Consider the following 26,109-nt stretch of genomic DNA (forward strand, 5'->3'; position numbering starts at 1 on the left):
TCTGTCGCTACTCAAACACTCGTGAGACGTGCTACATGTATCTGATTGTCTGTTGTCAGGGTTGGTCCTTTGGTGGTTATCTTGTTCAGAGAGCTGTTTAATTTTCTCTTGTAAATGCTCTACCATCTCCGTAAGCTGGACAAGTGCAGTTTGCTCGCTTTCTGTCCTTGATATATCTCGTGCACTTCTCATGGGAGCGGAAGTCTGATTCAGCATCACAGGTACAGAACCTGTACACAGACTCACAGGCACAGAACCTGTACTTAGACCAACAGGTACAGAACCTGTACATGTACATGAGCTTACAGGTACATTACCTGTACTAGAACTTACAGGCACAGAACCTGTACACAAACTTAGAGGTAAATGAGTCCTCGCGCAAACGTTGTGACCTGGTGTTGTAATTGTGGGGAATGGAGTAAACATATGGGCGCTCTGGTTTTGTTGACAATAAACAGGACCTTGAAAACTCACAGTACAAGGAACTGCATAAGAGTTTACAGGTAAGGTAGTGTGGTAATTTGAACCTGTACATGAACTCAAAGTGCTGTGTTTATGAGAGTTCACAGGTAACCCATATACTGGACTTGCTGTCTGCGTAATGGAGGGGCTCATGTGAGTACCTGTACTGGGGACTGCAGGTACATACATACTAGGGACAGCTGTCGGCTCTCTAGGAAAACCTGTACACAAATTCTCAGCAAAATGTGAGCAAACAGGTACAAAAGGCATCTGAGTTGTGGGACCACAGGTGTGAAGATGGCTCATTTTAGGCGTAACTACACTGTTTGTTGTCTGTGGCTGCTCTGTAGTGGTACTCACAGTTACAGAAACTGTATCTGAGTTCCCAATAAAAGGTGTAGGTTCTCCATCTCTCACAACGTCTGCCTGAGAACTCACAAGCATTAAACTTGTATCTGAGTTACGTAAAAATTGAGAGGCTTCTTTATTTGAATGAACAAGTGGTTTAGTTCTGTGCATGTCAGCTCCTTCACACGGAAATTCACATTCGCTTTCATTTTCTCTTACAGTATCTACAGAGGAACACGAAACTCGTGAGGTAGGTCTGGATTCTTGAAGACCACGACGTTTCCGTCGACTTCTACGTCCTGCCATTGTGATTTATTTTTATTTGATTTGCTTAATAAAATTTTTGTTTCTCAAACACAGACAAAGCGTTGTTATGATTCGATCACAGGACCCGTAAATTTAAACGGATCCCGCCGTGGATGCCAAAATTGTAACGCTTCGGAACGCCTGCCTTGTGTTGAGAACAAAAACTTCGATGTAAAGTTTTATAATTTTATTCAGTAATACATGAACAGCGAAAATAAATAACAATGTTTGAAATTCACACAAGTCTCAACCCTCGGGACATAGATCTAAGACCAAAATCAGTACAACTACTGATATAGAACTGGGCAACTGGCACTATTTCCAGTAAATTTATGATTTAAGTAGAAATTCCCCCGACCAAAATAAAACGTAAAGGCTCTCTATAAATGACTTATAATTAATTTACAAATAAATATTCCCGCTACTAGTTCAACTACTAGCACGCAGCAGAAATATTTCCTAACTCCTAAACTGGGCTAAAGAAGATAAAAATAACTAGTTCACAACTAGTAATTATAAATAAAACTAGTACAATTACTAGTAATAATTAATTTAGCCTAACCTAACATTATGTATTATGTACTTCAGTCACAAAGATACTGAACTAGTACACACCTTAAATTACTCTGGACAAAACTGGCAACCTTTCCCTAGGTCACAAAGAAAACAAGAGAGCAAACGATATTCAGCATCTGGGTATTTATAGAATTAACAAAACCCGCAATAATTCATAACCAATCATAACTAATAATTCCATCCCGTAAATAATAATCAGCCAATCAAATGCAATTATCGTCCCGTAACGAAATCTCACTCTCGTACATCGTATGTAAAATTATTACAAAACATAAATAAATTAAATAAATTCATAAAACATAAAGTTACACTTTTAAAAGCTCATTTAACACTGTTTAACATTTAATTTAAAAAGAATTTACAATCAAATCTTCCGCCGAAATAACTCCAGTAAAAAAATAGATCACCGTGAAGCATCACGGGAAAATACACAAGTAAACAAAGTATGGCGGCGGCAGAAGTTTCAGTGAAACGTGTGTACTCGAAGACCATAAAAACATCGATCACACAAGAAATAAGGTAACTTTAAGACAATCCTAAATTACAACACAACTTTACAATTACGTAAGTACAATTCAGCCAACAAAAAGCGTGTAATTAAATAGCAAGACGATGTCCGACATTCAACACATCGAAACCATAGGCGATTGACACAGATCTTCGCTACATGTAAACAACCAACGATTAAGAAATAAATCAAATGGACATTTCAATATTCTATAAGAACTGATGGATGAATTGAAAGTATGCATGAAAGTGCTTTAGAAAAATACCAAGATAAAAAAAATGAGATACAAGAAAAATGGGGGGAGGGATCGTTACACCAGTATAAAACTTAAATCTTATTTGTGAATAGCTTAAGAGACCGTTTGAAGGCATTCTATGCGTGCATGTCACAGAACTCAGTTGGTAAAGGATCTATTTTAGCTTTAGGGCGAAATGACTTGCCACCCTTATAGCGCCCTCTTTCGTCTTAAGTAATATGCAACCTTGCATAATTTACAAATCACGAAAGTACATTTCATAAGTTGACGAATCGCAAGTCTACGAATTACACGTGTTCGTTGACATAACTTGCATTCACATTTTTACACTTGTCAAGTTATGTTGGATAATTTACAATTAACAAATTATGAAAGAACAATTGACAAATTATGAAATTAAGATTTACAAATTACAAATTCAGGTTTACAAGTGTACATTTCAAGGATTACAGAACTGGAATTTTGAACCCGTTGGCTTTCCATAGAAGTGAAATGAACAATGTCAAGTCATTTACTTTTTGTAATACATGTAATTTTATACTTGTCTGTTCTGTAATGGGTTAAAAATAGATAATAAAAAAATTGTTCTGTTCTTTTCATTTTGATCCCCACTTGACCTAGGGGTTATGATCATAGGCACTTGCATGGTTTCAGGTTTGTGCTGCATAATGTCTTTTTCTATAAATACACTGTATACAATGCACATGTGTCTGATTAGGTCTATTACACTCATTAACACTAAAATAAACAAAATGTGTTTGTGAAACAGTGATGCCCCTGTATGGCAGCTTAATTATGGCAAAGGTTGTAGTTATTTTTTCAAATGCAAATCAAACTCCGAGGTCAAGGTCAAAAGGTCAAATTTTTGGCATCAAAAGAAAGGTCTTGTCAAGGAAAATACCTGTAAACTATGAATGCTCTAGTACTAACGGTTCAAACGTTATGGTCGGGTTAAATTTTTTAAAGGGTCGAAACGCTAAGGTCGATGTGAAATTTAACCCATTGAAAGGGCGACCTTGTCACAGTGAATACACATATGAAGCATGAAAGTCCTTGCATCAATTATTTAAAAGTTATGACCAAATTTTTGGTAAAAATGGGTCAAACTTCAAGGTAAAGATCACAAAGTCAAATTTTGTGGTACCCGAAGAAAGTTCTTGTCACAAGGAATTCACCTGTGAAAAACGAAAGCATTGACATACGCACTCAATAGTTATGACCAAGGTTAATGTTTTTGTGGGCAAACAGACGAACAGACAGACGGACAGAGAGGGCAAAAGCTATATACTTCCGAATCGTCCATTAAAGAGACACTGATAAAAATCGCTGAAATGAGCACTTTTATATTATTATACTTTCAGTGTATATAAAAAGAAGGCACAGCTACAATGTATATGATATTTTCAAAACATGCTACAGGTAATTTCAGTGATTTTTGCTTTATATTTACAAATGAGTGTATTATACATAATACACTTTTCAACATCCTGAAATCAAACCTACGTATATGGTCATGATTCGAACAAATTTGAATATCTACACTACCTGAAAATGTTTTAAATTTGACTGATCAATGCTTCGCAGTTCTTAAGAAGATTTTAAAAGATTTTCCTATATATGTATCCATAAAAAGAAATATTTGTCGATACAAAGTCGCGGTCTTTCGTTAGAATCTGCTCAGGTGTGATCAGTCCATCTTTTTATCTGGACATGTCACATGATACAAATGATTCCTGCAAACTACTCACCATCATCATTTCATTATCGTTTTTAAATTGAAAAATTGTTACGTGTTGAATTCTTACTTTAAATTACGAAAGGCAACTTACATGAATGAAATAAATAGAGCGCCAATAACGCAGAATATGACAGGAAAACATCCATGTGTAACTCTGTTGTGCCATGTACAATGTACTTTAGAATGCAAAAGAACTAGTTTTATATGTATACAACTTAACCCTTTTCACAAAAATGTGTCAAACAGAAGTATATGCCACTTGAAATTCTCTGTTTTACATTCAATTTTTTTGGACACTTAAAATAAGGGTCAAAGTCCTGTAGTTTATTTTCTCGGTTCGACACACTTTCGGACATGCCTCATCCAGCGGCATAGTTCTCACATCCGATTATAAAAAAGTGCTCTCTCTCTCTCTCGCTCTCTCTTTCAAATTACTAGTAGTCTAAAGTCACTGCATGATTCATAGGCGTCGCAACCGGGGGGGGGGGTTAGCTCCCCACTTTTTTTGCAAATATATAAATTATATAGGCATTGAAAATTGGGTTTGCCTTTTTTGTTGGTTTAGCCCCTCCCCCCTTTATAAGCCCCCCTTTCGATTTGCTTCCGACACCTATGTGATTAAACCGTGATATATTTTCTTTTAATACAAGAATGACCAGTGAGAGGGCGTCTTTTTAATGATGTACTGTACATCGAAAAACGATGCAGTTTAACAGTACATATTTCATTAATAACAAGAATAAAAGAAAAATAAAAGTGGTTCATAATTAGCCTTCAAAAAATATGACAAGGTAAAAGAGAAAAAAAAAGCAATTAAAAAAATCGCAAAGGGGGGGGGGGCAAACGGAAAGATTCACAAACCTAACAACAAAAAGTGGGAGTTCCCCTTCAATATAAATTGAAACTAACGTGGAAGCATCCTGGTGTAATGTAGATTAAAAATTGTTCAAATCATGAGCTCCGGGGTGGGGGTAAATCCATATCTGTCCCCTTTTTCTCTCTCTACCTTTTGGTTTTTATTCCGGAATTATAACATTTTGTTCTTATTTTAGTGACAAGGACTTACTTCCAGTTTTGAATTGAAAAAGAGTAGTATGTTGGGCATTTTCAGTACTTGTATGAATTGTTTTACCTTTTAACATGATTGATTCCTCAAAATAGACGGATTGTTAGTCAGTCCAGTATTCTAGGATTGTATTTTAATGAAATTAACGCCGAAAAAATTAACACCAGACGTTGAAATGTTTTGGCGCTGAGCGTAGATTAAATTTTTTCAAGTATTTAGCCAAGTAAGGCGAGACTATGGTTCATGACAGAAAATTGGAGAAGAGCAATAAGATACTTAGAATCAAGAGTGTCCATGGACGGAATATCAGCGTGGTTAGGGAAGTATACAGGAGAGAGGATGTACCCTGTCAGAGTCAGCTATGTCTTAGTGACTGTCAGAATGTTTCAGGTAACAAGTACTAAAAATAATCTATGTTACCAGAGATATATTATCAGCCATATTACATATAGGACAAGGAATAGGGCTGGGATGATACAACTTTTTCTATATCGATACGTATCACGATATTTGAGCCATGATACGATATGTATCACAATATGTTTAATTGCTTATAAAATCTTTTTTTGCATTGAAATAAACAAATTATTTCTTTGCAAACAAGAATAATTTATTCAAAATAGTTGTTTATTTGTTGTAAAACAAAAATATTTTACTCAAGTGGTGTTAACTATTATTTATTTCATATCTATATTTATATTTAGCTTATTTATTTTATATTTTAAATGTTAAATAAACAAAGAAAAACAAAAGTAAGATTTTTTGGGGCGATATTTTGATATTTCTTCATATGTTTTGATATGCGTATCGTCCTAACAGATATCACGATTTATTACACACTTAGTAATAAATACAGATTTTTTGCATATGCGAAATGGCTGACGTCACAATAGCCGTATCAGCCCTCCAGGGCTGATATGGATTTGCAGGGCTGATAACCTATATCAGCCCTGCAAATCCCTATCAGCCCTGCAGGGCTGATACGGCTATTGTGACGTCAAATATCACACCCTTAGTAAATTAAACCACTAAAACAGTACTTGTGATCATACGCAATTTTTGGTGGGTTCATATTCTCTTAATTTTAACTTTAAAATAAGGTTAATCTTAATTTACAAATACTTGTAATAGATTAATGTCAAATTACGGATCTAGTGCATTGAAATAGAAGTAGAAACAAACCCAAATCGTATGAGACAATAGACCATGTACATGTATGTAAGAAGTCCATGCATGATTATTTACTTATTTTCTTCTCAACTTAATGTATGCTGTATTTTATTACTAAGTATGTAATAAACATATTAATACATACCCTTTTCCACATCACATCCTGTATCAGCTCTCGACCAATATCAGCCCTCGGGCCTTCGGCCCTCTGGCTGATATTGGTGTCTTGGGCTGATACAGGATGTGATATGGAAAAGGGTATGTATTATTCTCTATATATCGATATCTTGATATAAATTGTCCCAGCCCTAACAAGGAATACACCGTGCTTTTATTTCCAATAATAAAGGGTATTAATTACTGGCCTCTATCAAATTCATTACTCATATTTGTCAGTATATCGTTCAGTATGAATTTGAAAGATGTTAAGTATTTAGTTCCATATTAGAACATTTTCTTATTTACAGGTGAAAGTGGACTAAGTTTGCTCCCTGCAGATACAAACCATTACCTTGTCCCGGACTGTCAGGTAGCTCGAGAATTCCTGGAAATCCTGGAGAATCCCGTGGTTACAGGAATCATATTCTTGCAAACTGTGGTTCATTCAGTAAGCTGACATATCTCACAAGTGTCCATAGAGTTTACTTTTATTTATCACTACCAATATTATTCATGTAATATTTACTCCTGTAGATTTAGAATGCCGTTGGCAATTAGAGAGATGAGTAGTAGTGTAATTTTCATGGGTAGCTGTTTTAATGTTGTCTTCTGTATTTGTAGTATAAATTTTATTGACAGGTTCAGCATGAAGGAAGTAGACGTTTATACAATAGACTAAGAAATCTTGTCAAGGACAAGCGCAAAGCTTCCATTATATTCCATAATGAATTCCAGAAGTATGCATACTGTGAGAGAGAACAGGAAGAATCACTCACTGAATGGCAGACAAGGTTTGTTTTGTTAGAATTATAGTATCATCAGTTTATTTGTTTGTTAAAGCTGTCATCAGTTTATTTGTTTGTATAGCAAGAATTTTTGTAAAATAATGTACTTGTGAAGTTAACTATCAAAGTTAAGAAGAAGTGTACATGAGCATCTCTGTATTGATGAGTGTTTCTTTTAACAGGAGTACCTATACAGCTGCAGAGTGGTTTTTTCATCACCTTGCTGGACAGAAGCCCATCATTATGGTGACCAATGACAAACAGGTACGTAGAATACAACTTTTTCTTTTTAATATTAGTCTTTCACTTGTTGTCAGTAATGCACACATACAGTGACACTCCTGTAGTTAATGAATGACCTCCTAGATTATATGGCACCTTGAACTGCTTTCTTTAATTCTAATTAGCATATTTGATTTGAAAATTAATTTTAAACACCCAGTTTTTTTCTTATCATTGACATTAATTCAGAAATTTGAAGTTCTAGATAGTTTTAAAAGACACTTCTATGTTTGTCATGTATCTTAATTAGAAGAATAAAAGGAAACCTTTCTTTTACATTGATGATTAATATTTTCATGTAATTGTATGTAGGCCATTGAGACATATGGAAACAAGACACTTAATGTGTTTGTCCTGTCTCTGGAGGAGTATCTGAGAAAATTCTGGCAGGCTCACATACCAGAGGTTATGGAGCTGTACGATTCATTAACAGCATCCTTAGAAACAAAGGTCAAAGGTTAGTCACTGGGAGAAAAATGATTAATTTTATAAAAGTGAGTGGCTGTAAGGGGTACCTATGAGTAGATTTAAGATTATATATTTGTGGATATGAGAGTTTTTGATATAGATGAGAGTACAGACACTGTTATATAGATAAAGTATTATGTCAACGGTGTAACATTAAATACTGCATATTTTAGAGAAAGACTACAGGGGTTATTTACCAGTGGACATTTTAGAAGCCGGTGTAAAGTCAGGAAGATTTGTGCTGGGTCACATCAATGTAAACAAGAACAATGCGGGACAAGAGGCCTTTGTCAAACAGAAGAGGTACTAAAAAATCACAGTGCTGTTCTATTGCAGTAAATGTACATGGATCTTCATTAGAGCTAGTTTAATAGGAGATATTTTGATATTGTATCGGAGTTATTATGCCAGCACTGATACTATCATATACTGTAAACCAACTTTTATTCGCGTGCGAGAAATTTTCGCGAGGTTCGCGAGAGCCCTATCATCGCGAATATTTCTCGCTGCGAACCGGTCTGTAAAGTCTATGTGCCTCATAAAAACTGATCAAAAATAGGCATAATCGCGAAAATTAATCGTCGCGAACTAGTTTATCCCCGGTAAATCGTGAAATAAAGTCGTCGCGAATAAAAGTTGGTTTACAGTAATAGGATACCTATTGTTGACATGCTAGTGCTGGGTATGTATGTATAACTTCTATTCTCAGGTCTTTAGAGACTGACATGCCTGATAAGGAAGATGATAGGGATATACTGATACATGGAATGTCCTGCAGAAACAGAGCTATCCATGGTGACTTAGTTGTCGTGGAGATGTTACCGAGGTCAGAGTGGAGAGGAAGGTCAAATGTCATCAAGGAAAGTCAAGAAGGTAGTATTATGACTCTTAAGTTGATTTCAGAAAATTAAGTCAATACCATTCAACATTATATCATTCATTTTGTAATTTTTCTTGAAAATTAGACAAATGTGTTAGCTTTTGACAAAAACTGATGTCTCCCTCTTTCTCTCAAATATTTCCTTAGGCTATCTGTAGCCTAGGCAATTAACTACCACTTTCTTATTCAATCAAGTGCTTGAGAGTTTTAATCTGGATGCACCTGTAATTATTCTAAAACCATCAGAGTAAGGCATGTTTGCTTACGTTTTTGAAAATGCTTTAATTGATGATTAGTAAGCGATCTTTTTACTTGATTCTCTGGTTTCAGTGGAAGAGGGTGAGGATGACAGTGCCTCTGACTGTAACGTCATGCCGACCGGTCGAGTGGTGGGAATCCAGCAACGGAACTGGAGGGAGTATGTGGCCTCATTCTCTCCTGACGAGGTACTCAAAAAAAATTCCATAAAAGTAGATATTGCATTCTGATGAGGTATTCAGAATGCTTCAATAATAGACCCTTTTCCTATGATATATTTTGCATAGGAGTTATTCCCCTTAGCCGCCATCTTGTAGGGCAAAGTAGTGAATTTACCTCTTTGAGGAACCAATTTTAAACATGCACGCAAGAAATATTTGAGGGAAAATATTTACAATCTTAAATTATGAATTAATAGAGGCTTTAACAAATGTATATTTAAAAGAAAAATAGCGTTGTCTTTACCTCAGTAACCAGTACAATGTATAACAAATTGAACTTGGTTGAATAATGAATTGATCTGGGAATGTTGCCCTACAATAAGGCGGCTAAGGGGAATAACTCTTAGGCAAAATATATCATAGGAAAAGGGTCTATATGCCATTCCGATGTTTGAATTTCTAGCTTTCTGAAATTTTAAATTCTGATGCTTATTTGCATTATGTTTAAAGTAAGTTTTTTGACTTTGATCAATATTTCTTGTTCAGAAAGTAAGTGAAAAAGGAGGGAAAGTGCTAGTCATTCCATGGGACTACCGCATTCCAAAGATCCGCATCAGCACAAAGCAAGTCGAGAAACTGAAGGACCAGAGAATAGTTGTCAGAATTGACTCTTGGGACATCGACTCTCAGTATCCTAATGGACATTTTGTGAAAACTCTTGGACCCATTGGAGATTTGGAGGCAGAGATATCAGCCATCCTCCTGGAGAATACAATACATGCTTCACAATTTTCAGAAGCTCAGGTAATTTTATGTTAATTTTTAGTTGAAAGATTTTTACTGTTACCCCCTATAGTGCACATGACTTCATGATTGTGCCTATGTATTTTTTGGCTTGATTTGATTGGCAGAAGAAAGAGCTCCCTGTGGACACCCCTGAGAACCCCTGGGGTATAGAGGAGGCAGAATTAAGTAAACGCTGTGATTTACGTTCATCTCATTTAATTTTCTCAATTGATCCAAAAGGCTGTGAAGATGTGGATGACACACTCTCTGTTAGGTATGATTTAGAATGAGTATTTATTACTTGTTGTGAATAATTAGCAAACACTGATTTACTTTAAAAAACTTGACAGAGCTTTACTGAAGGGAAATGAATAAAATTTTTAATTTTCACAACTTTTGAATTAGAAACCTAGAGAATGGTAACCTAGAGCTGGGAGTTCACATCGCTGACGTGACCCACTTTGTGAGATCCGGGTCCCTGACAGACACGGAGGCCATGAGTCGGTCCACCACCGTGTACCTGGCGGACCGACGCTACGACATGTTACCAGGAATTCTGAGTGCCAACTTGTGTTCATTAATCAGTGGTGTTGATAGGTAAGCATTGGAGTTAAGGATAATGTGTACATCAGTAGATTTGTTTGCTTCAGTGACTGAGTTTTATAATAACAGGTATGCCATGAGTGTAATGTGGGAGTTGGATAAGAACTTTGAAGTGGTTGATGTTTGGTATGGGAAAACTATCATCCGTTCCAGTTATAAACTATTTTATGAGGTAAGATGGATTTTCTAAGGTAATTTTAAAATAGCATCAAGCTGCATGTATGTTCTAACCTTCTGTATAATACACTGTAAAAATTCTCATTTGGTTTAGCCATGACCACTTGGGACTAAAGTGGGAGGAAAGTTAAAGAGAATTTATTTATTTTTCAGATGGCACAAGCAATCAATGATGGCATAGCCACATCTGAGATAGTAAAAAATGTTCCAGAACTCCAAAATTTGTCTGAAGGAGAGATCAGCAACAGGTAACTTACTCTGGCAGGACTTAGTTATCGCGAAGCATTCACACACAACTCATTTGGGGAAACAGTCCATTCAAAGCACATATAACTCAGGCAGGCAATTGTCTTTATTTGTTACAATATAATTATGCAAAAATCACTAAAAGGTGTACAGATACTGTTATGTCATAGCCATGGATCTGTTCTGCATAAGGTAACGTAATTTGAAAGTAACATCATAATGGACTTTTACGAGAAGCACTGACTTTTACAGTTGACTGTGTACTTGGACATATAAACCTGTATCATCTACGGAAGTACAGAATTGATAATGGATAAGAAAACCTTTCTAAAGGTCATATTAATGGTGTTAGGGGCATTTATATGTGAAGGCCTGGATTTGAGGGTAGGTTGGTTGTCGTTTTCTTCACCGACAAATTATCTGTGCTTTGAAATAGCCCGTTCTTTAGTTAAATTAAATGTTGAGCTAAATATATAAATTTATATCGCAAAAGACCTTCCGTACACTGTCCTTGTGTGAGAGTAATTCGTCAATTGTAAAAGTCAGGGGAGTAATTCGTCAATTGTAAAAGTCAGGGTTTTCTTAAAAGTCCAATAGCCTTACTGAATAGTCTTACTGCAGAAATAAAACTTTAATTCTCATAAGTTTACTTCGCCTTAGCTGTCGTGTGGATGCAATTTAATTCGCATTAGATAAATTTGCATTATTTTACTTCACATTAATTTACTGCAAATTAAATTCTCCATGTGAACAGGGCATTAGATTATTCCAATGTTTATTTAAAGTTTCAAAAATACATATAACAACATTATAATCTGTGAGGTCACAATATTACATATGACATTCTGGTCTGTAGGATGATGATATTTTTAAAATATTACCTTTTGTTATATTCCACTGTGTATGTAGAATTACAGTATTAAAAATTACAACATTACATTCTGTAGACTTTCACTATTACATATTACAATATTACATCCTTTAGGGTTGAAGAGCTGAGATCTGCTGTGTCATTATTAATGAAAGTAGCTAGGCACCTCAAGGCAAGGAGAGTGTGTGGAGGAGCTCTAGAACTGACCAGTGTGGAGGTCCAAGTAGAGCTGACTGAGACAAAGAGTATCGAGAACCTCACTCCTAAAGATGTAAGTCAACAAGTTACACCTCACCACAGAATAGAACCTCACTCCTAAAGATGTAAGTCAAAAAATAACTAAAGATCACCTTATCATAGAACCTCAGGCCTAAAGATGTAAGTCACAAAGTTACACCTCACCATAGAATAGAGCCTCACTCCTAAAGATGTAGGTAACAAAGTCACACCTCACCATAAAATAGAACCTCACTCCTAAAGATGTAAGATTACAAGTTATATAGATCCTCACTCCTAAAGATGTAAGATAACAAGTTACATAGAACCTCATTACAAGTTACATAGAACCTCACTCCCAAAGATGTAAGATAACAAGTTATATAGATCCTCACTCTTAAAGATTTAAGATAACAAGTTACATCGAACCTCACTCCTAAAGATGTAAGTCAATAAGTTACACATCATTATATAAAAGAACCTCACTCCTAAAAGTTAAAGTCAGTCAATTACACCTATTAATCATAAAAAAATATTTGATAATGTATCATGGTTTCCTTGACCTAGGACTTGCCATTAGATATCAAAGTGAAGAAATTCCTTGTATAAAAATTTTCCTTGGCCAATTGGGAACTTTTCTTGATCATATAGATCAAGTCACTTCTATATGGAATAACTATTCTGTAATATATATGTTAATGAATATAATCACACCTTATGAAGCACATGTATGTATTGCTTTAAACTTGCAAAAGATTCCCTGATTCTAGCTGAATATATTAGAACCAGGTTAGAATGTATGCAGTTCAGACATTTGATTTGTTTAATTTTAGCACCTTGAAGTCCATGACACCATAGCAGAGTGTATGATTTTTGCAAACCACTGGGTGGCTAAGAAGATAGTAGAATCATTCCCAAATCAAGCCTTGGTATGCCTTTATCATTACTGTATGTTTATTAACAAAGAGTTTGTTTAATGAATCATATGATTTCTGTAAAATTTGTACTTATTTTTGAGGTGAATAATTTTCCTCATTTATATCAGAATGTGATTATAAGTGGAATACCTAGGACTTATAATTCTGAAATCTAGGTAAACAGTTATGGAGTCATTCAAAATATCTTGAAATTGTTTTTTGATGCTCTTAAGCAAAAATAAATGAGGCAAAATATTTTGTAAAATAAATACATGTTGCTGTTTTTTCAGTTAAGACACCATCCCTTACCTAAGAGTGAGCAATTTGAAAATCTGAAAAACTGTGCCAAATCCAAAGGTTTAGAAGTGAAAACCACATCAAACAAAGAGCTGGCAGAGACACTAGATAATTGTGTGGATCCAGGGGACCCTATTGTCAATAGGGTTAGTAGCACTTTCCTGTAAAGCTAAGAGCACAGGATGAAAATCCACCATTCAGTCGACTGAATGGTGGCTGAATGACCACTGAATGGTCACTGAAAGGTCACTGAAAAGACCCTTTCCCGTGACCTGTCCGTGATCATTCAGGTACCATTCAGTCGACTGAATGGCACATACATTTCAGTGACCTTTCCGTGATCATTCAGTTGAATCTTTTTATTGAATAATCGGCTTATTTTTTTTTACCTAAAAATTTTATTTCACTTTTTTCTGGTATAATAGAATTAAATGTATCTAATTCCGAATAAAAAAAATAGGAAAAAAAATTAATACAAGAAAAAAAATTGGTCCCATGCCCAGAATCGAACCCTGGTCTCCTGGTTAGGTGTCCGTGACAATATCAATTACTCTACGACTTCTTGTTAAGAAATGAAGATTTAAAATCAATTAATTTATAGAAATCGATGGAACAATCAGTTCACCTGTTGAATCGAGGAGCTGGGATGTGTATATTTCTTGTATATCTTTTGTATATTCTATGTTAGTTGCGCGGATCTTTGGGACAGACTAATTAATTACACATCTCCTATCGGGATGATGACAATTATCAGAGACGGGCACCTGTTCCTTTGTCAAAGATTTAAGATCGTTGTAAATTCTCTATCTAGAAACTTAGTCGAATAATTTTATTAAAGCAATATCATTTAGAAAGCTAAAATCTCCTATATATTTTTTTTCTACAAGAGGCATGTATAAACGATTTATTTATTCTTGTAATAAAGAATGAATTTAAAATAATGTCTTTCAAAAACTAAATATCCTGCAGTTTTGACAATGACATAATTAAGAACCGAAATTGATCAGTAATACTTGCGATCTTCCAAAAATGGTTTAAATAATATAAATTCTGTCTCATCAATCAAAACTATATATTTCCATGAAAAAATACACGTATAAGCACTATAGAATGTTATGCATTTATTAAAATTTTGAATCGGTTATTGGATCATCATTTTTTATCACTTGAAGAATTTTTGTTTTCTAAATGTAACTAGAAAATTAAAAATCATTTTGAATAAGTCTCGCATATTTTATTTTGGGCAGGGCCGTAGCAACAGGGGGGGGGGGCTGGCCCGAACTTTTTGTCCCAACCTTAATTATACTATAGGAAATGTTAATTGAAAGCCTGGTTCCCCCCCCCCCCCACTTCAGTGATGTACTGAAAATGTAGTACTCTAAAAGTAGTTGACACTGAAAAAAAGCTTTACCCCCCCCCCCCCCCCCCCCCCCCCACACGAAATAGGATTTTGGACTTTGGGCGACTTTTTTTCCTTTTTTTCCTTTTTTTTTTTTTATTGCTTGTCCACTTTTTCAGGTAAGTATTTTTTTTTCTCTGGCTGCCCCCCCCCCCCACTTTCAAAATCGATGCTACGCCACTGTTGGGGACAGACTAATTAATTACACATCTCCTATCGGGATGATGACAATTATCAGAGACGGGTACCTGTGCATGTGTCAAAGATTTAAGATCGTTGTAAATTCACTATCTAGAAACTTAGTAGAATGATTTTATTAATGCAATATCATTTAGAAAGCTAAAATCTCCTATATATTTTTTTTCTACAAGAGGCATGTATAAACGATTTATTTATTCTTGTAATTAAAAATAATAATTACTTAGACATATTTTAAGGTACCCAAATTTGATCACGATAAGTGAAAAAAAAAACACAAGTAAGATTGAATAATAAATCTTTATTCAGAATATTGTTTCCTTGTTAAGGAAAAATATCTGATTATAAAATAATACGCTAGTGAAAAAAAATGCTAAATTGAGACTTAAATATCACTGAAAGGTGGCGGAAAGGTCACTGAAAGATGACAGAAAGGTCACTGAAAGTCGATGGAGTGGTCACTGAAAGACGACAGAAAGGTAACTGAAAGTCGACGGAAAGGTCACTGAAAGACGACGGAAAGGTCACTGAAAGTTGATGGAAAGGTCACTGAAAGTTGATGGAAAGGCCACTGAAAGTTGACGGAAATGTGTCCACTGAATGGTGACTGAAAGGTATCTGAAATGTGACTGAAAGGCAACTGAAAGGTCACTGAAATGTATGTGCCATTCAGTGGCTGAATGGCCACTGAAAAGTTACTGCAAGCCGCCTTTCAGTTTTAACTGAAAGGTCTTGTTTCTTCCTGTGGAGATTCTCACTTTTAGACTATCAAGTCCTTAACCAAAAGAGTTTATGCAAATTCCTAAGTGATTGTTTGATTTTGTGTAAAAAATTATCCTGTATAATTTTTGTCTTAATTAATATTAAATAAAACTCAACTATGATTTTTATGAAATTAAAAAAAATCTGTGCATTGGAGAAGCATGTTTTTCTGTAAATATGGTTATTGTTTTTCCTTTCACAATTCTAAATAATATTACCAATTTTGAATTTGCCCAGACACAAATATGTTTAAGAGATAATGCTGTATTTGAACTTTTTCCCATTTTTAATTCCTTTTATGGTAATGAGGGTTGAAAGAGGGTAAAAATAAAAGAGAGACAATTTTTTTTCTATACAGTACAGTGCTTTTTAGCTCTTCTGAGCCAAAGGCTCTAAGAGCTAATGCTATGGCCATTTGTGCGGTGTGCGTCGTGCGGTGTGCGGTGTGCATTAACTTTTTAGCTCACCTGAGCCGAAGGCTCAAGTGAGCTTTTCTGATCAAAATTTGTCCGTCGTCTGTCGTTGTCGTTGTCGTTGGCGTTGTTGTCGTTGTCGTAAACTTTTCACATTTTCATCTTCTTCTCAAGAACCACTGGGCCAATTTCAACCAAACTTGGCACAAAGTATCCCTGGGTGAAGGGTATTCAAGATTGTTCAAATGAAGGGCCACGCCCTCTTCCAAGGGGAGATAATTATGAATTAGAGAAAAATTAATAGCATTTTTAAAAAATCTTCTTCTCAAGAACCACTGGGCCAGGAAAGATGAAACTCATGTGGAATCATCCTCAGCTAGTGTAGATTCAAGGTTGTTCAAATCTTGACCCCCGGGGCTAGGGTGGGGCCAAAATGGTCGACCAAAGATTTACATAGGAATATATAGGAAAATTCTTTAAAAATCTTCTTCTTAAGAACCACTGGGCCAGGAAAGATGAAACTCATGTGGAATCATCCTCAGGTAGTGTAGATTCAAGTTTGTTCAAATCATGACCCCCGGGGCTAGGGTGGGGCCAAAATGGCCGACCAAAGTTTTACATAGGAATATATAGGAAAAATCTTTAAAAATCTTCTTCTTAAGAACCACTGGGCTAGGAAAAATGAAACTCATGAAGAATCATCCTCAGGTAGTCTAGATTCAAGTTTGTTCAAATCATGACCCCTGGGGCTAGGGTGGGGCCAAAATGGCCGACCAAAGTTTTACATGGGAATATATAGGAAAAATCTTTTAAAAATCTTCTTCTCAAGAACCACTCGAATTGGAAAAATGAAACTCATGTGGAATCATCCTCAGGTAGTGTAGATTCAAGTTTGTTCAAATCATGACCCCCGGGGCTAGGGTGGGGCCAAAATGGCCAACCAAAGTTTTACATAGGAATATATAAGAAAAATCTTTTAAAAATCTTCTTCTTAAGAATCATTGAGAAAGGAAATATGAAAATAAATGAAATTATCCTCAGGTAGTGTAGATTAAAGTTTGTTCAAATCATGACCCCTGGGGCTAGGGTGGGGCCAAAATGGCTGACCAAAGTTTTACATAGGAATATATAGAAAAATTTTTTAAAAATCTTCTTCTCAAGAGTCACTATGCCAGGAAAAATGAAACTCATGTGGAATCATCCTCAGGTAGTGTAGATTCAAGTTTGGTCAAATCATGACCCCCGGGGCTAGGGTGGGGCCAAAATGGCCAACCAAAGTTTTACATAGGAATATATAAGAAAAATCTTTTAAAAATCTTCTTCTTAAGAATCATTGAGAAAGGAAATATGAAACTTAAATGAAATTATCCTCAGGTAGTGTAGATTCAAGTTTGTTCAAATCATGAACCATGGGGCTAGGGTGGGGCCAAAATGGCTGACCAAAGTTTTACATAGGAATGTATAGAAAATTTTTTTTAAAAATCTTCTTCTCAAGAACCTTTGGGCCAGGAAAGACGAAACTTATGTGGAATCATCCTCAGTTAGTGAAGATTCAAGCTTGTTCAAATCATGACCTCTGGGGCTAGTTTTGGGCCCAAAATGGCTGACCAAAGTTGTAAGGATATATAGGGAAACCTTTCAAAATCTTCTTTTCAAGTACTTCAAAGCCATGATTAGTGATATTTTTCTATTTATATGGAATCATCCTCAGGTAGTGTAGATTGTACATTGTTCAAATCATGACACCCAGGAGGGTTAAAATTCAAGCCCCCCCCCCCCCCCCCCCCCAGTAAACTTTCAGTTTTGATCTGATATGTGCTTTTTCCTAGTAGATGTGCTCAGGTGAGCGATGTGGCCCTTGGGCCTCTTGTTAGAATATGGGCCATAACTCAAGAACCCCTTGGCCAATCATTGTCAAATTTGTCACAGGGTATCCTTGGCCCAAGGGCTACCATTTATACTAAAACTAGGGGTGGGACCCTAAAACAAGGGGAGATAATCAGGAAAATAAAACCAAAAGCACTGGTTGCTAAAAAATCTTCTTCTCCAGAACCACTAGGCAGATTTTCACCAAACTTACATACAAGGGTCAGGATATGTTGAAGATTAAAAATTGTTCAAGGCATGACCCTGGGGCAAAGGGCGTGGTCTCAAGGTCACTTCAAAGTTGACCAAAATTTACACTTAATAAAAATGTTGATATTTTGCTTACTATAAAGACTAGGATCATCAAATCTTATAAGTTGATGCATCTCAGGACTTCACATCATGTTAACACAAAAGTAGGTCATGGTGACCTACTTTTTGAATTTTACGGGCTTTTGTTTTCAAATTGATTTGGAGGTATATTTTGGACACTTTAAGGCCTATGATCATAAAACTTTTTCAGTTGGTGCATTTTGGGTCCTCAAACAACATCAACTTAAAAGTAGGTCATCGTGACCTATTTTTTGAATTTTATGGCTAATCTTTTCTAAAACATTTAATCCCATTATTTCTGATACTGAAAGGTTTAGAATCACCAAATCTTGTAAGTTGATGCATCTTGGGGCCTTAAAGGGGGAGGAAATAAGCACCTCCTTCAAATTTACCTGGTCTTAGAACCCCTGTCAATCATCTGAAATTAAGCCTGGGATTGGATACTTTGATTTGATTGACATCTAGTTTGCTGCTGTTGTGTATATCTTGTGTACCTTTTCTGGAGATCGTACCGACCATCGAATTAACATTCAGGCTTTTGATGCCTACCGCACATGCCAACGTGATAAAGAAGCAATCATAGCGTTTCTTTTTTAATTCAAAAGAACATTCCATAAATATAAACAATCTGTCAAATAATTAAATAAATGACAAGAGAAATCATGGCTATATAATATATATTATAAATTTGATTTTAAAAGGGAGGATTTCATATCACGATTACAATCGATAATTTTAATTTCCGTGTCAAAACATGAGTTAGCGTACATTTATTCCTCCATTAATTAACAAAATAAACAGACCTGCGTTTGAAGCTAGTATCATGGAATTAAATAAAATTATTTTTTAAAACAAATATGACAACATTGTAACGTTGTTCATGATTCAAGCGAATTTATATTTATAAGACAAACCTGTACATGTACCTGTCGCTTTTCTTCGAGACATGGTGACGAAGTTACGGTATAATAATAAGTTTTAGAAGAGAAATTACTCGGAATATAACATCTTGCTTTGTATTTAATGTTTGAAATTAATAATGAATCCCGAAAGAAAAAAAAACGATGCAGATGATTCCATTCCGCTTGAGCTGTCGGTGAATCAACCCCGATCTGATACCCTGGCCATTTTTATGCGTTATGGAAAAATCAAGTAGGGTTTATCTTAAAAAGATATTTATTTAGACAATATTTCTACTTCAACACTTAATTCTCAAAACATCGTTTCTAAGTTTCATTGTTATTTACCGAGAGACTGTTTCATGATTCACTTTCTTCTTTCGTTTTGTGTAGACGACATGTAATTTGAATTACTTCCCTTTTTGTCGCCAGATTACAACGACAGATTTTGGTGCTAAATGTATTTTCGTTATAACACTACATTAAGAAACACACTGTATATAAAATATGTCGAATTATTAAAAATATCAATTATTTTAAAAGAAAGAAATTGAGAAGGATTCTGTCTGCAACAAAAAATGCTTTATTTCGCATTTCAATTCATGGGCTAAACATGAAAAAAAAAAAACGGCCTCGGTTTACAAAGTCATGGGAAAACGCATACAGGTAATACACTCAGGTAACATCCTGTGTATATAGGTAGTATACACAAGCCAGCGTCGTTCCCTCAGGGCTTCTCAGCCGCTTCGATTAAGCTCCACCCCACACCAAACTTACCTGAGGAAAACCGTACGGTTGAAAACCTCGGCCTTTAAAACATATTTATTAAAAAGTAGGTCACTGTGACCTACTTTTTGAACTTTGCAGGCATTTGTTTTCAAATTGTTTAAAAGGCATATTTTGAATACTATTAGACCTATGATCATCAAATTTTGTCAGTTGATGCATCTTTGGTCTTTAGAAAATGACGACCAAAAAGTAGGTCACGATGACCTACTTTTCAAATTTTATGGCTAGATTTAAGTATTTCGGGTACTTATTGGCCTAGAATCATCAAACTTTGTCAGTTGATGCGTCTCGGGTTCTCAGAGATCATAGACCAAAAGGTAGGTCACAGTGACCTACTTTTGACATTTTATGGCTATATTTAAGTATCTCAGGTACTTATTGGCTTAGAATCATCAAACTTTGTCGTTTGATGCATCTTTGGTTTTCGAAACATGTCGACCAAAAAGTAGGTCACAGTGACCTATTTTTGACATTTTATGGCTATATTTAGGTATCTCAGGTACTTATTGGCTTAGAATCATCAAACTTTGTCATTTGATGCATCTTTTGTTTTCGAAACATGTCGACCAAAAAGAAGGTTATGGTGACCTACTTTTGAATATCTCAGGTACTGATTGACTTAGAATCATCAAATTTTGTCAGTAGATGCATCCTGGGTTTTTGGAGAATGTCGACCAAAAAGTAGGTCACAGTGACCTACTTTTGACATTTTGTTGCTAAATTTAGGTATCTCGGGTACTTATTCGTTTAGAATCATCAAACTTTGTCTATTGAAGCATCTTGGGTTTTCCGAGAATGATGATGAAAAAATAGGTGATGGTGACCTACTTTTGACATTTTATGGCTATATTTAAGTATTCAAGGTACTTATTGGCTTAGAATTGTCAAACTTTGTCAGTTGATTCACCTTGGGTTTTCGGAGAATGTTGACCAATAAGTAGGTCACTGTGACCCACTTTTGAATATCTAAAGTACTTACTGGCTTAGAATCATCAATCTTTTTCAATTAATGCATCTTGTGTCCTCAGAAAATTTCAATCAAAAAGTAGGTCACCATGACCTACTTATAGTATTTTATAGTTACATTTAAATATCTTCAGTCCTAACTGGCTAAGAATCATCAAACTTTGTCAGTTGATGCATCTTGGGTCTTAGGATAGATTGTATAATTTATCAGAAGAGCGATTCAAGGCCCTTGGGCCTCTTGTTTTTTATAAATCTTTTCTATATTGAATTTTACCTTTGTTTAAGAAAAATAATTAAAATCTTTCCTATAATTTTAATTGTAGAAATTTTAATATTTTTTAAAAAGAGCTTTGATCTGTTATATGATTGTTTACATGTGACTTTTTCTGTAGATTCTCAGAATGCTGGCTACTCAGGCCATGTCTGTAGCTTCCTACTTCTCCACTGGTTCCCTGCCCCGGGACCAGTTTTTCCACTATGGTTTGGCCTTGGATTACTACACACACTTTACTTCACCCATCAGAAGATATGCTGATGTGCTGGTAAGTTTTATAAAGGGTGTCAAGAAAGTTCATTCCTCACTTTCCTTTAATTCACAAAGATGATTACAATGAAAAGATTTTTTGAATTTGTGATATTTCATGACAAGGTTTTCATTGCATACTTTATCAAATTAAAGGAAGAGGCATTTATTAATGTATGCATACTTAACTTAGTGGTTAATAGTGACCTAACAACAAACTTTAAAATAACCATGATGACTCCATTTTTATTGTCAACTTCCCTTACTTATGTAGTAAGATACCCATGTCACCTGCTATATTTCTCAGTTGATTCAATAACCAAGAGCATGCTCTACATACAAACAATTTCTAAAACAAGGCAAGCTTTTGACAAACAAGTTGATGAAACAAAGATATCAACAGTGTACGTAAAGTTTTGGAACCTCCAAGGTCCATACATTGACCTTATAAACAAATACAATCTAGCATCAAGTTGAATGCTGGCTGATGTTTTTATGCTAATTGTTAAGCCATTATTTACACACTGAATTGTCTATGGACAATCACAACAAGGAGAACATGATGTGTGCGACCATTCAGCAGGGGATGTTTACTCATCCTTGGCACTTAATTCCACCTGTGATGTTTTAAGAGGGTTAGGATTAAACATTAATCTCATATTTCTTCAAGCTTTAGAAAATCGAATGAATCTTAAAATATGTCTGATATTGTCTATATTGTTTTAATTTAAACAACAGGTTCACAGACAATTAATGGCCGCCGTATCAGGGGAGGACACAGATATGTTGCCTGGCAACCAGGAATTGGATGAGCTTTCTGAGCACATCAATCATCAGCACAGGGTAATGACGGATAGATCAAAAGCTAGGACTCAGGTGTTAAGATTGTCTGCCAGAGTACTCACCTCTACATGTAACAGCTCAACTCACAAATACCCATATTTGTTTGGGAATTTTTTTTACCCATATTCATGTTTTAAGTCCACAAAACCATTTACTCTTAGATGCTTTATATATTTTGCTTTTTCATCCAAGCAACTATGAATTTTTTTTCTCGGGGATAAAGGTTAAATGTACAGTAAAACACGGTTATAGCGAAGTCCTGGGGACCTGTGAATTTAATTCGCTATATCTGTAATTCGTTATATCCGTATAACGAATTCGTATAACCATATATAGCGAATTCGCAATATGCATGTTTTCCTTCAAGTGTTACTATCAAATATGTTAGGGAAGCAAATATTACAAAACATGCCTTCGATAACTAAGGTTTTATTATGAATTGAATTTTATATACAAATGCTGAGAGAAAATAAAGTCAGTTCAATTAAACAAATTTTGAAATCTTTGAAAGTTCGTTATAAAAGATGTAAATTTCATTATATTTAACCTCAACGGGACTCAAAATCAGTTCGCTATATCCGTAAATTCGTTATATCAGAGTTCATTATAACCGTAAAATTTTACAAAGATTTGTTAAGAATTTTGCCGGGGACCCAGAAAAACTTCGTTATATCCGTGAATTCGCTATATCCGTGTTCGTACTAAACCTGTAACCTGTAATCTGTATTAAGATGAGAGGAATACCTGGATTCTGATTTACTTTCAGGCAGCCCAGAATGCCCAGAGAGATTCCCAGGAACTGTTCCAGTATTTGTATTTCAAACAGAAACATTCCGAAGATGAGTGCTGTTTGGCTGATGCTATCATATTTCAGCTCAGGGCCAATGGTCTCATGGTCTTTGTTCCAAGGTAATCTTACCTAGTGATGATAAAGTTTTACAGGAAGTTTTAACCATGGATGTTATGCTTATATGATTAACCTGTCTCAATCTGTTGCATTGTAGATATGGTATAAAAGGACCCGTGTACTTGCGTAACAAAGAAGGGCAGGTTATATTTGTATCAGGCTCTGGTCAGTCAGAGTGGACAAGTGGCAGCATAACTAAGTCTGACCGGAGTATCTGTGTTAACAGTGAGCTGGGTTCTCAATCATTCTGTTTACTGGATCATATAACAGTAAGTCTGACTGAAGTGTTCTCAGGGGGTTGGGTACTCAGTCATATTTTTATAGGAGTTTCAGTGTTGTATTTAGTTCAAAGGTCAGAAATCAAAGGAAAGGGGCAACATCATCATTATGATGACTTTTCATGTAGAGGAAATTAAAAAAAAAAAACCACAAAGGCAAAAATAGCAAAGTGCAAATATAATACTGTATACAGCATCATAATGGTCCAACCTTGTATAAACGATAAGTTTTGAAACCCCAGTTAAATTAATTTATTACATATGTAATACTGTAGGTAAGAGTAACACCACAGAGTTCCAGGTCCCATGCCTCTTCTCTGAAACTTGAACTGATGTCAACAGAAGGATACGCCTTAGATCAAGAACTCTCAGCAACGGAAAAGTCAGCAAAGAGCCAGAAACAGGCCATAATAAAGGTAAGCCTCTCAAAATCAGGCTATAATACAGGTAAGCCTCTCAAAATCAGGCTGTAATACAGGTAAGCCTCTCAGAATCAGGCTGTAATACAGGTAAGCCTCTCAAAATCAGGCTGTAATACAGGTAAGCCTCTCAAAATCAGGCTGTAATACAGGTAAGCCACTCAAAATCAGGCTGTAATACAGGTAAGCCACTCAAAATCAGGCTGTAATACAGGTAAGCCGCTCAAAATCAGGCTGTAATACAGGTAAGCCGCTCAAAATCAGGCTGTAATACAGGTAAGCCTCTCAAAATCAGGCTGTAATACAGGTAAGCCACTCAAAATCAGGCTGTAATACAGGTAAGCCGCTCAAAATCAGGCTGTAATACAGGTAAGCCGCTCAAAATCAGGCTGTAATACAGGTAAGCCTCTCAAAATCAGGCTGTAATACAGGTAAGCCACTCAAAATCAGGCTGTAATACAGGTAAGCCTCTCAAAATCAGGCTGTAATACAGGTAAGCCTCTCAAAATCAGGCTGTAATACAGGTAAGCCTCTCAAAATCATGTCATCATACAGTTAAACTTCTCAAAAACAGATTATGTATGATACATAATATGGCATTGTGTTTAATACTGATCATTATTCTGGAATAAGCATACATCTGTTTCTTTGCAAAAAAAAAGTATATATTGATATTGCTATAAGAAACTATCTTGGGAGTGAAGTTGTTGTTTGATACATGATGTAGCAATGCGTTACTGATTTTCAGGAGGTGATGGCGGTAGCTGAAGAGAAGCGAAGTCAGACCACCACAGAGGACCAGAGCGCGAGATATCAGGCACTGAAGGCCGAATTCGGTCAGACTCCCGACAATAAAAGCTTGTACTTAGTGTTTGAAAAATTCAGTGAACTAGCTAAAAAGCCACTCAGTTAGCACAGAGAAACACTTAATTCAAATGTATCATCAATTTTATATGAATTTTCTAAAAATTCATGGGTAATGTCATGCTATAGAAAAAAGTAGTCTGTCAATTGATTATCAGACTTCAGAAAGTTTTTCTATTGTATACTTTATATTGTACTCTCCAAGGTAATTTTGACATTAAAATGGCAATGTTTTACCTAAGATAAATGATAGAGTACATGTGTCATTCTATTATATGTGAGAAATTATTAGCCTACCTTTGGCTTTTACAGACATCTGTGTAATATTCTCTTATCAGTAACAGGCATATACAGTAAAACTCGGTTATAACGAAGTCACTGGGACCTATGAAATTACTTTGTTATATCCGTAATTCGTTATATCCGTACAAGAAATTCGTTAAATTTATATAGCTGGGGATCCAAGATAACTTCGCTATAACCGTAAATTCGCAATATCCGTGTTCGTACTAACGGAGTTTTGCTGTACATGTATTGTAAAGTATCCATTAATTATCATTAATTATGTAAATGTCATCAATGAACTGATGGAGTACTGAGTACATGTACATGTATTTGTGAGAAGGCAGCTGCCATATTAACCTGTTTGAATCATGGCCTTTATTTTTTTTGTACAATAAAAACATTTTTGAAAAATGTGTGTTTGACAAATATAAATTCTTCAAGAGTGGTTGTTCCTTATGTAAGACATGAAGTTGCTATAACAATATAAAATAATGAGTAACTGTCAAAGTGGATAGTCTTACATACTGTATTATATTTTATGGAAAGGCAGTTTCTCTAAAAGTAAGCAAAACCATGCAGCATGGTAGTGAGAATCCCTAATACAGTGGAGCCTTATTCATCTGGACTCTTTGGTTCCTAGTCAATTTGTCCGGATATGTGAAGTGCCCGGATACCTGAATTACCATTTAAACAAGACAAATAACTTTAAAAAATTCTGTTCTGATCAAAAATCATCTGAATACTGAAGTGTCCAGATATCTGGCATCCGGATATCTGAAGGTCCACTGTATTCCATTTTAGAAAGTTCAGGCTTTTTAGGTTTTGTAGA

The 26,109-nt window shown here is 35.4% G+C and overlaps 2 protein-coding genes across 2 annotated transcripts in view; one reads left to right on the plus strand and one right to left on the minus strand.

Moving 5' to 3' along the window:
* The window catches only part of LOC134232900 (uncharacterized), a 47,228-nt gene extending 42,800 nt beyond the window's left edge, over positions 1–4,428 (minus strand). Inside the window, exon 1 of the mRNA XM_062714895.1 lies at positions 4,286–4,428. Coding sequence (XP_062570879.1) covers positions 4,286–4,340 — 55 coding nt within the window. The 5' untranslated portion in view covers positions 4,341–4,428. The remainder of the gene's footprint in view (positions 1–4,285) is intronic.
* Positions 4,429–5,194: 766 nt separating this feature from the next.
* LOC134232889 (DIS3-like exonuclease 1) lies at positions 5,195–25,660 on the plus strand. The gene is made up of 22 exons (XM_062714871.1): positions 5,195–5,650; positions 6,898–7,037; positions 7,229–7,380; positions 7,557–7,638; positions 7,969–8,113; positions 8,298–8,427; positions 8,834–8,997; positions 9,335–9,450; positions 9,970–10,227; positions 10,335–10,483; positions 10,615–10,806; positions 10,882–10,984; positions 11,143–11,237; positions 12,221–12,377; positions 13,156–13,251; positions 13,530–13,682; positions 21,554–21,703; positions 22,423–22,527; positions 23,294–23,436; positions 23,532–23,703; positions 23,988–24,128; positions 24,880–25,660. Exons 1-22 carry the CDS (start codon positions 5,497–5,499, stop codon positions 25,042–25,044), a joined length of 3,162 nt encoding a protein of 1,053 aa, XP_062570855.1. The 5' UTR covers positions 5,195–5,496; the 3' UTR covers positions 25,045–25,660.
* Positions 25,661–26,109: the final 449 nt, after the last annotated feature.

The sequence above is a fragment of the Saccostrea cucullata genome, unplaced genomic scaffold (genome assembly GCF_032062105.1).
Source record: "Saccostrea cucullata isolate Sc308-1 unplaced genomic scaffold, CSIRO_AGI_Scuc_v1 ctg52, whole genome shotgun sequence".
NCBI lineage: Eukaryota > Metazoa > Mollusca > Bivalvia > Ostreida > Ostreidae > Saccostrea > Saccostrea cuccullata.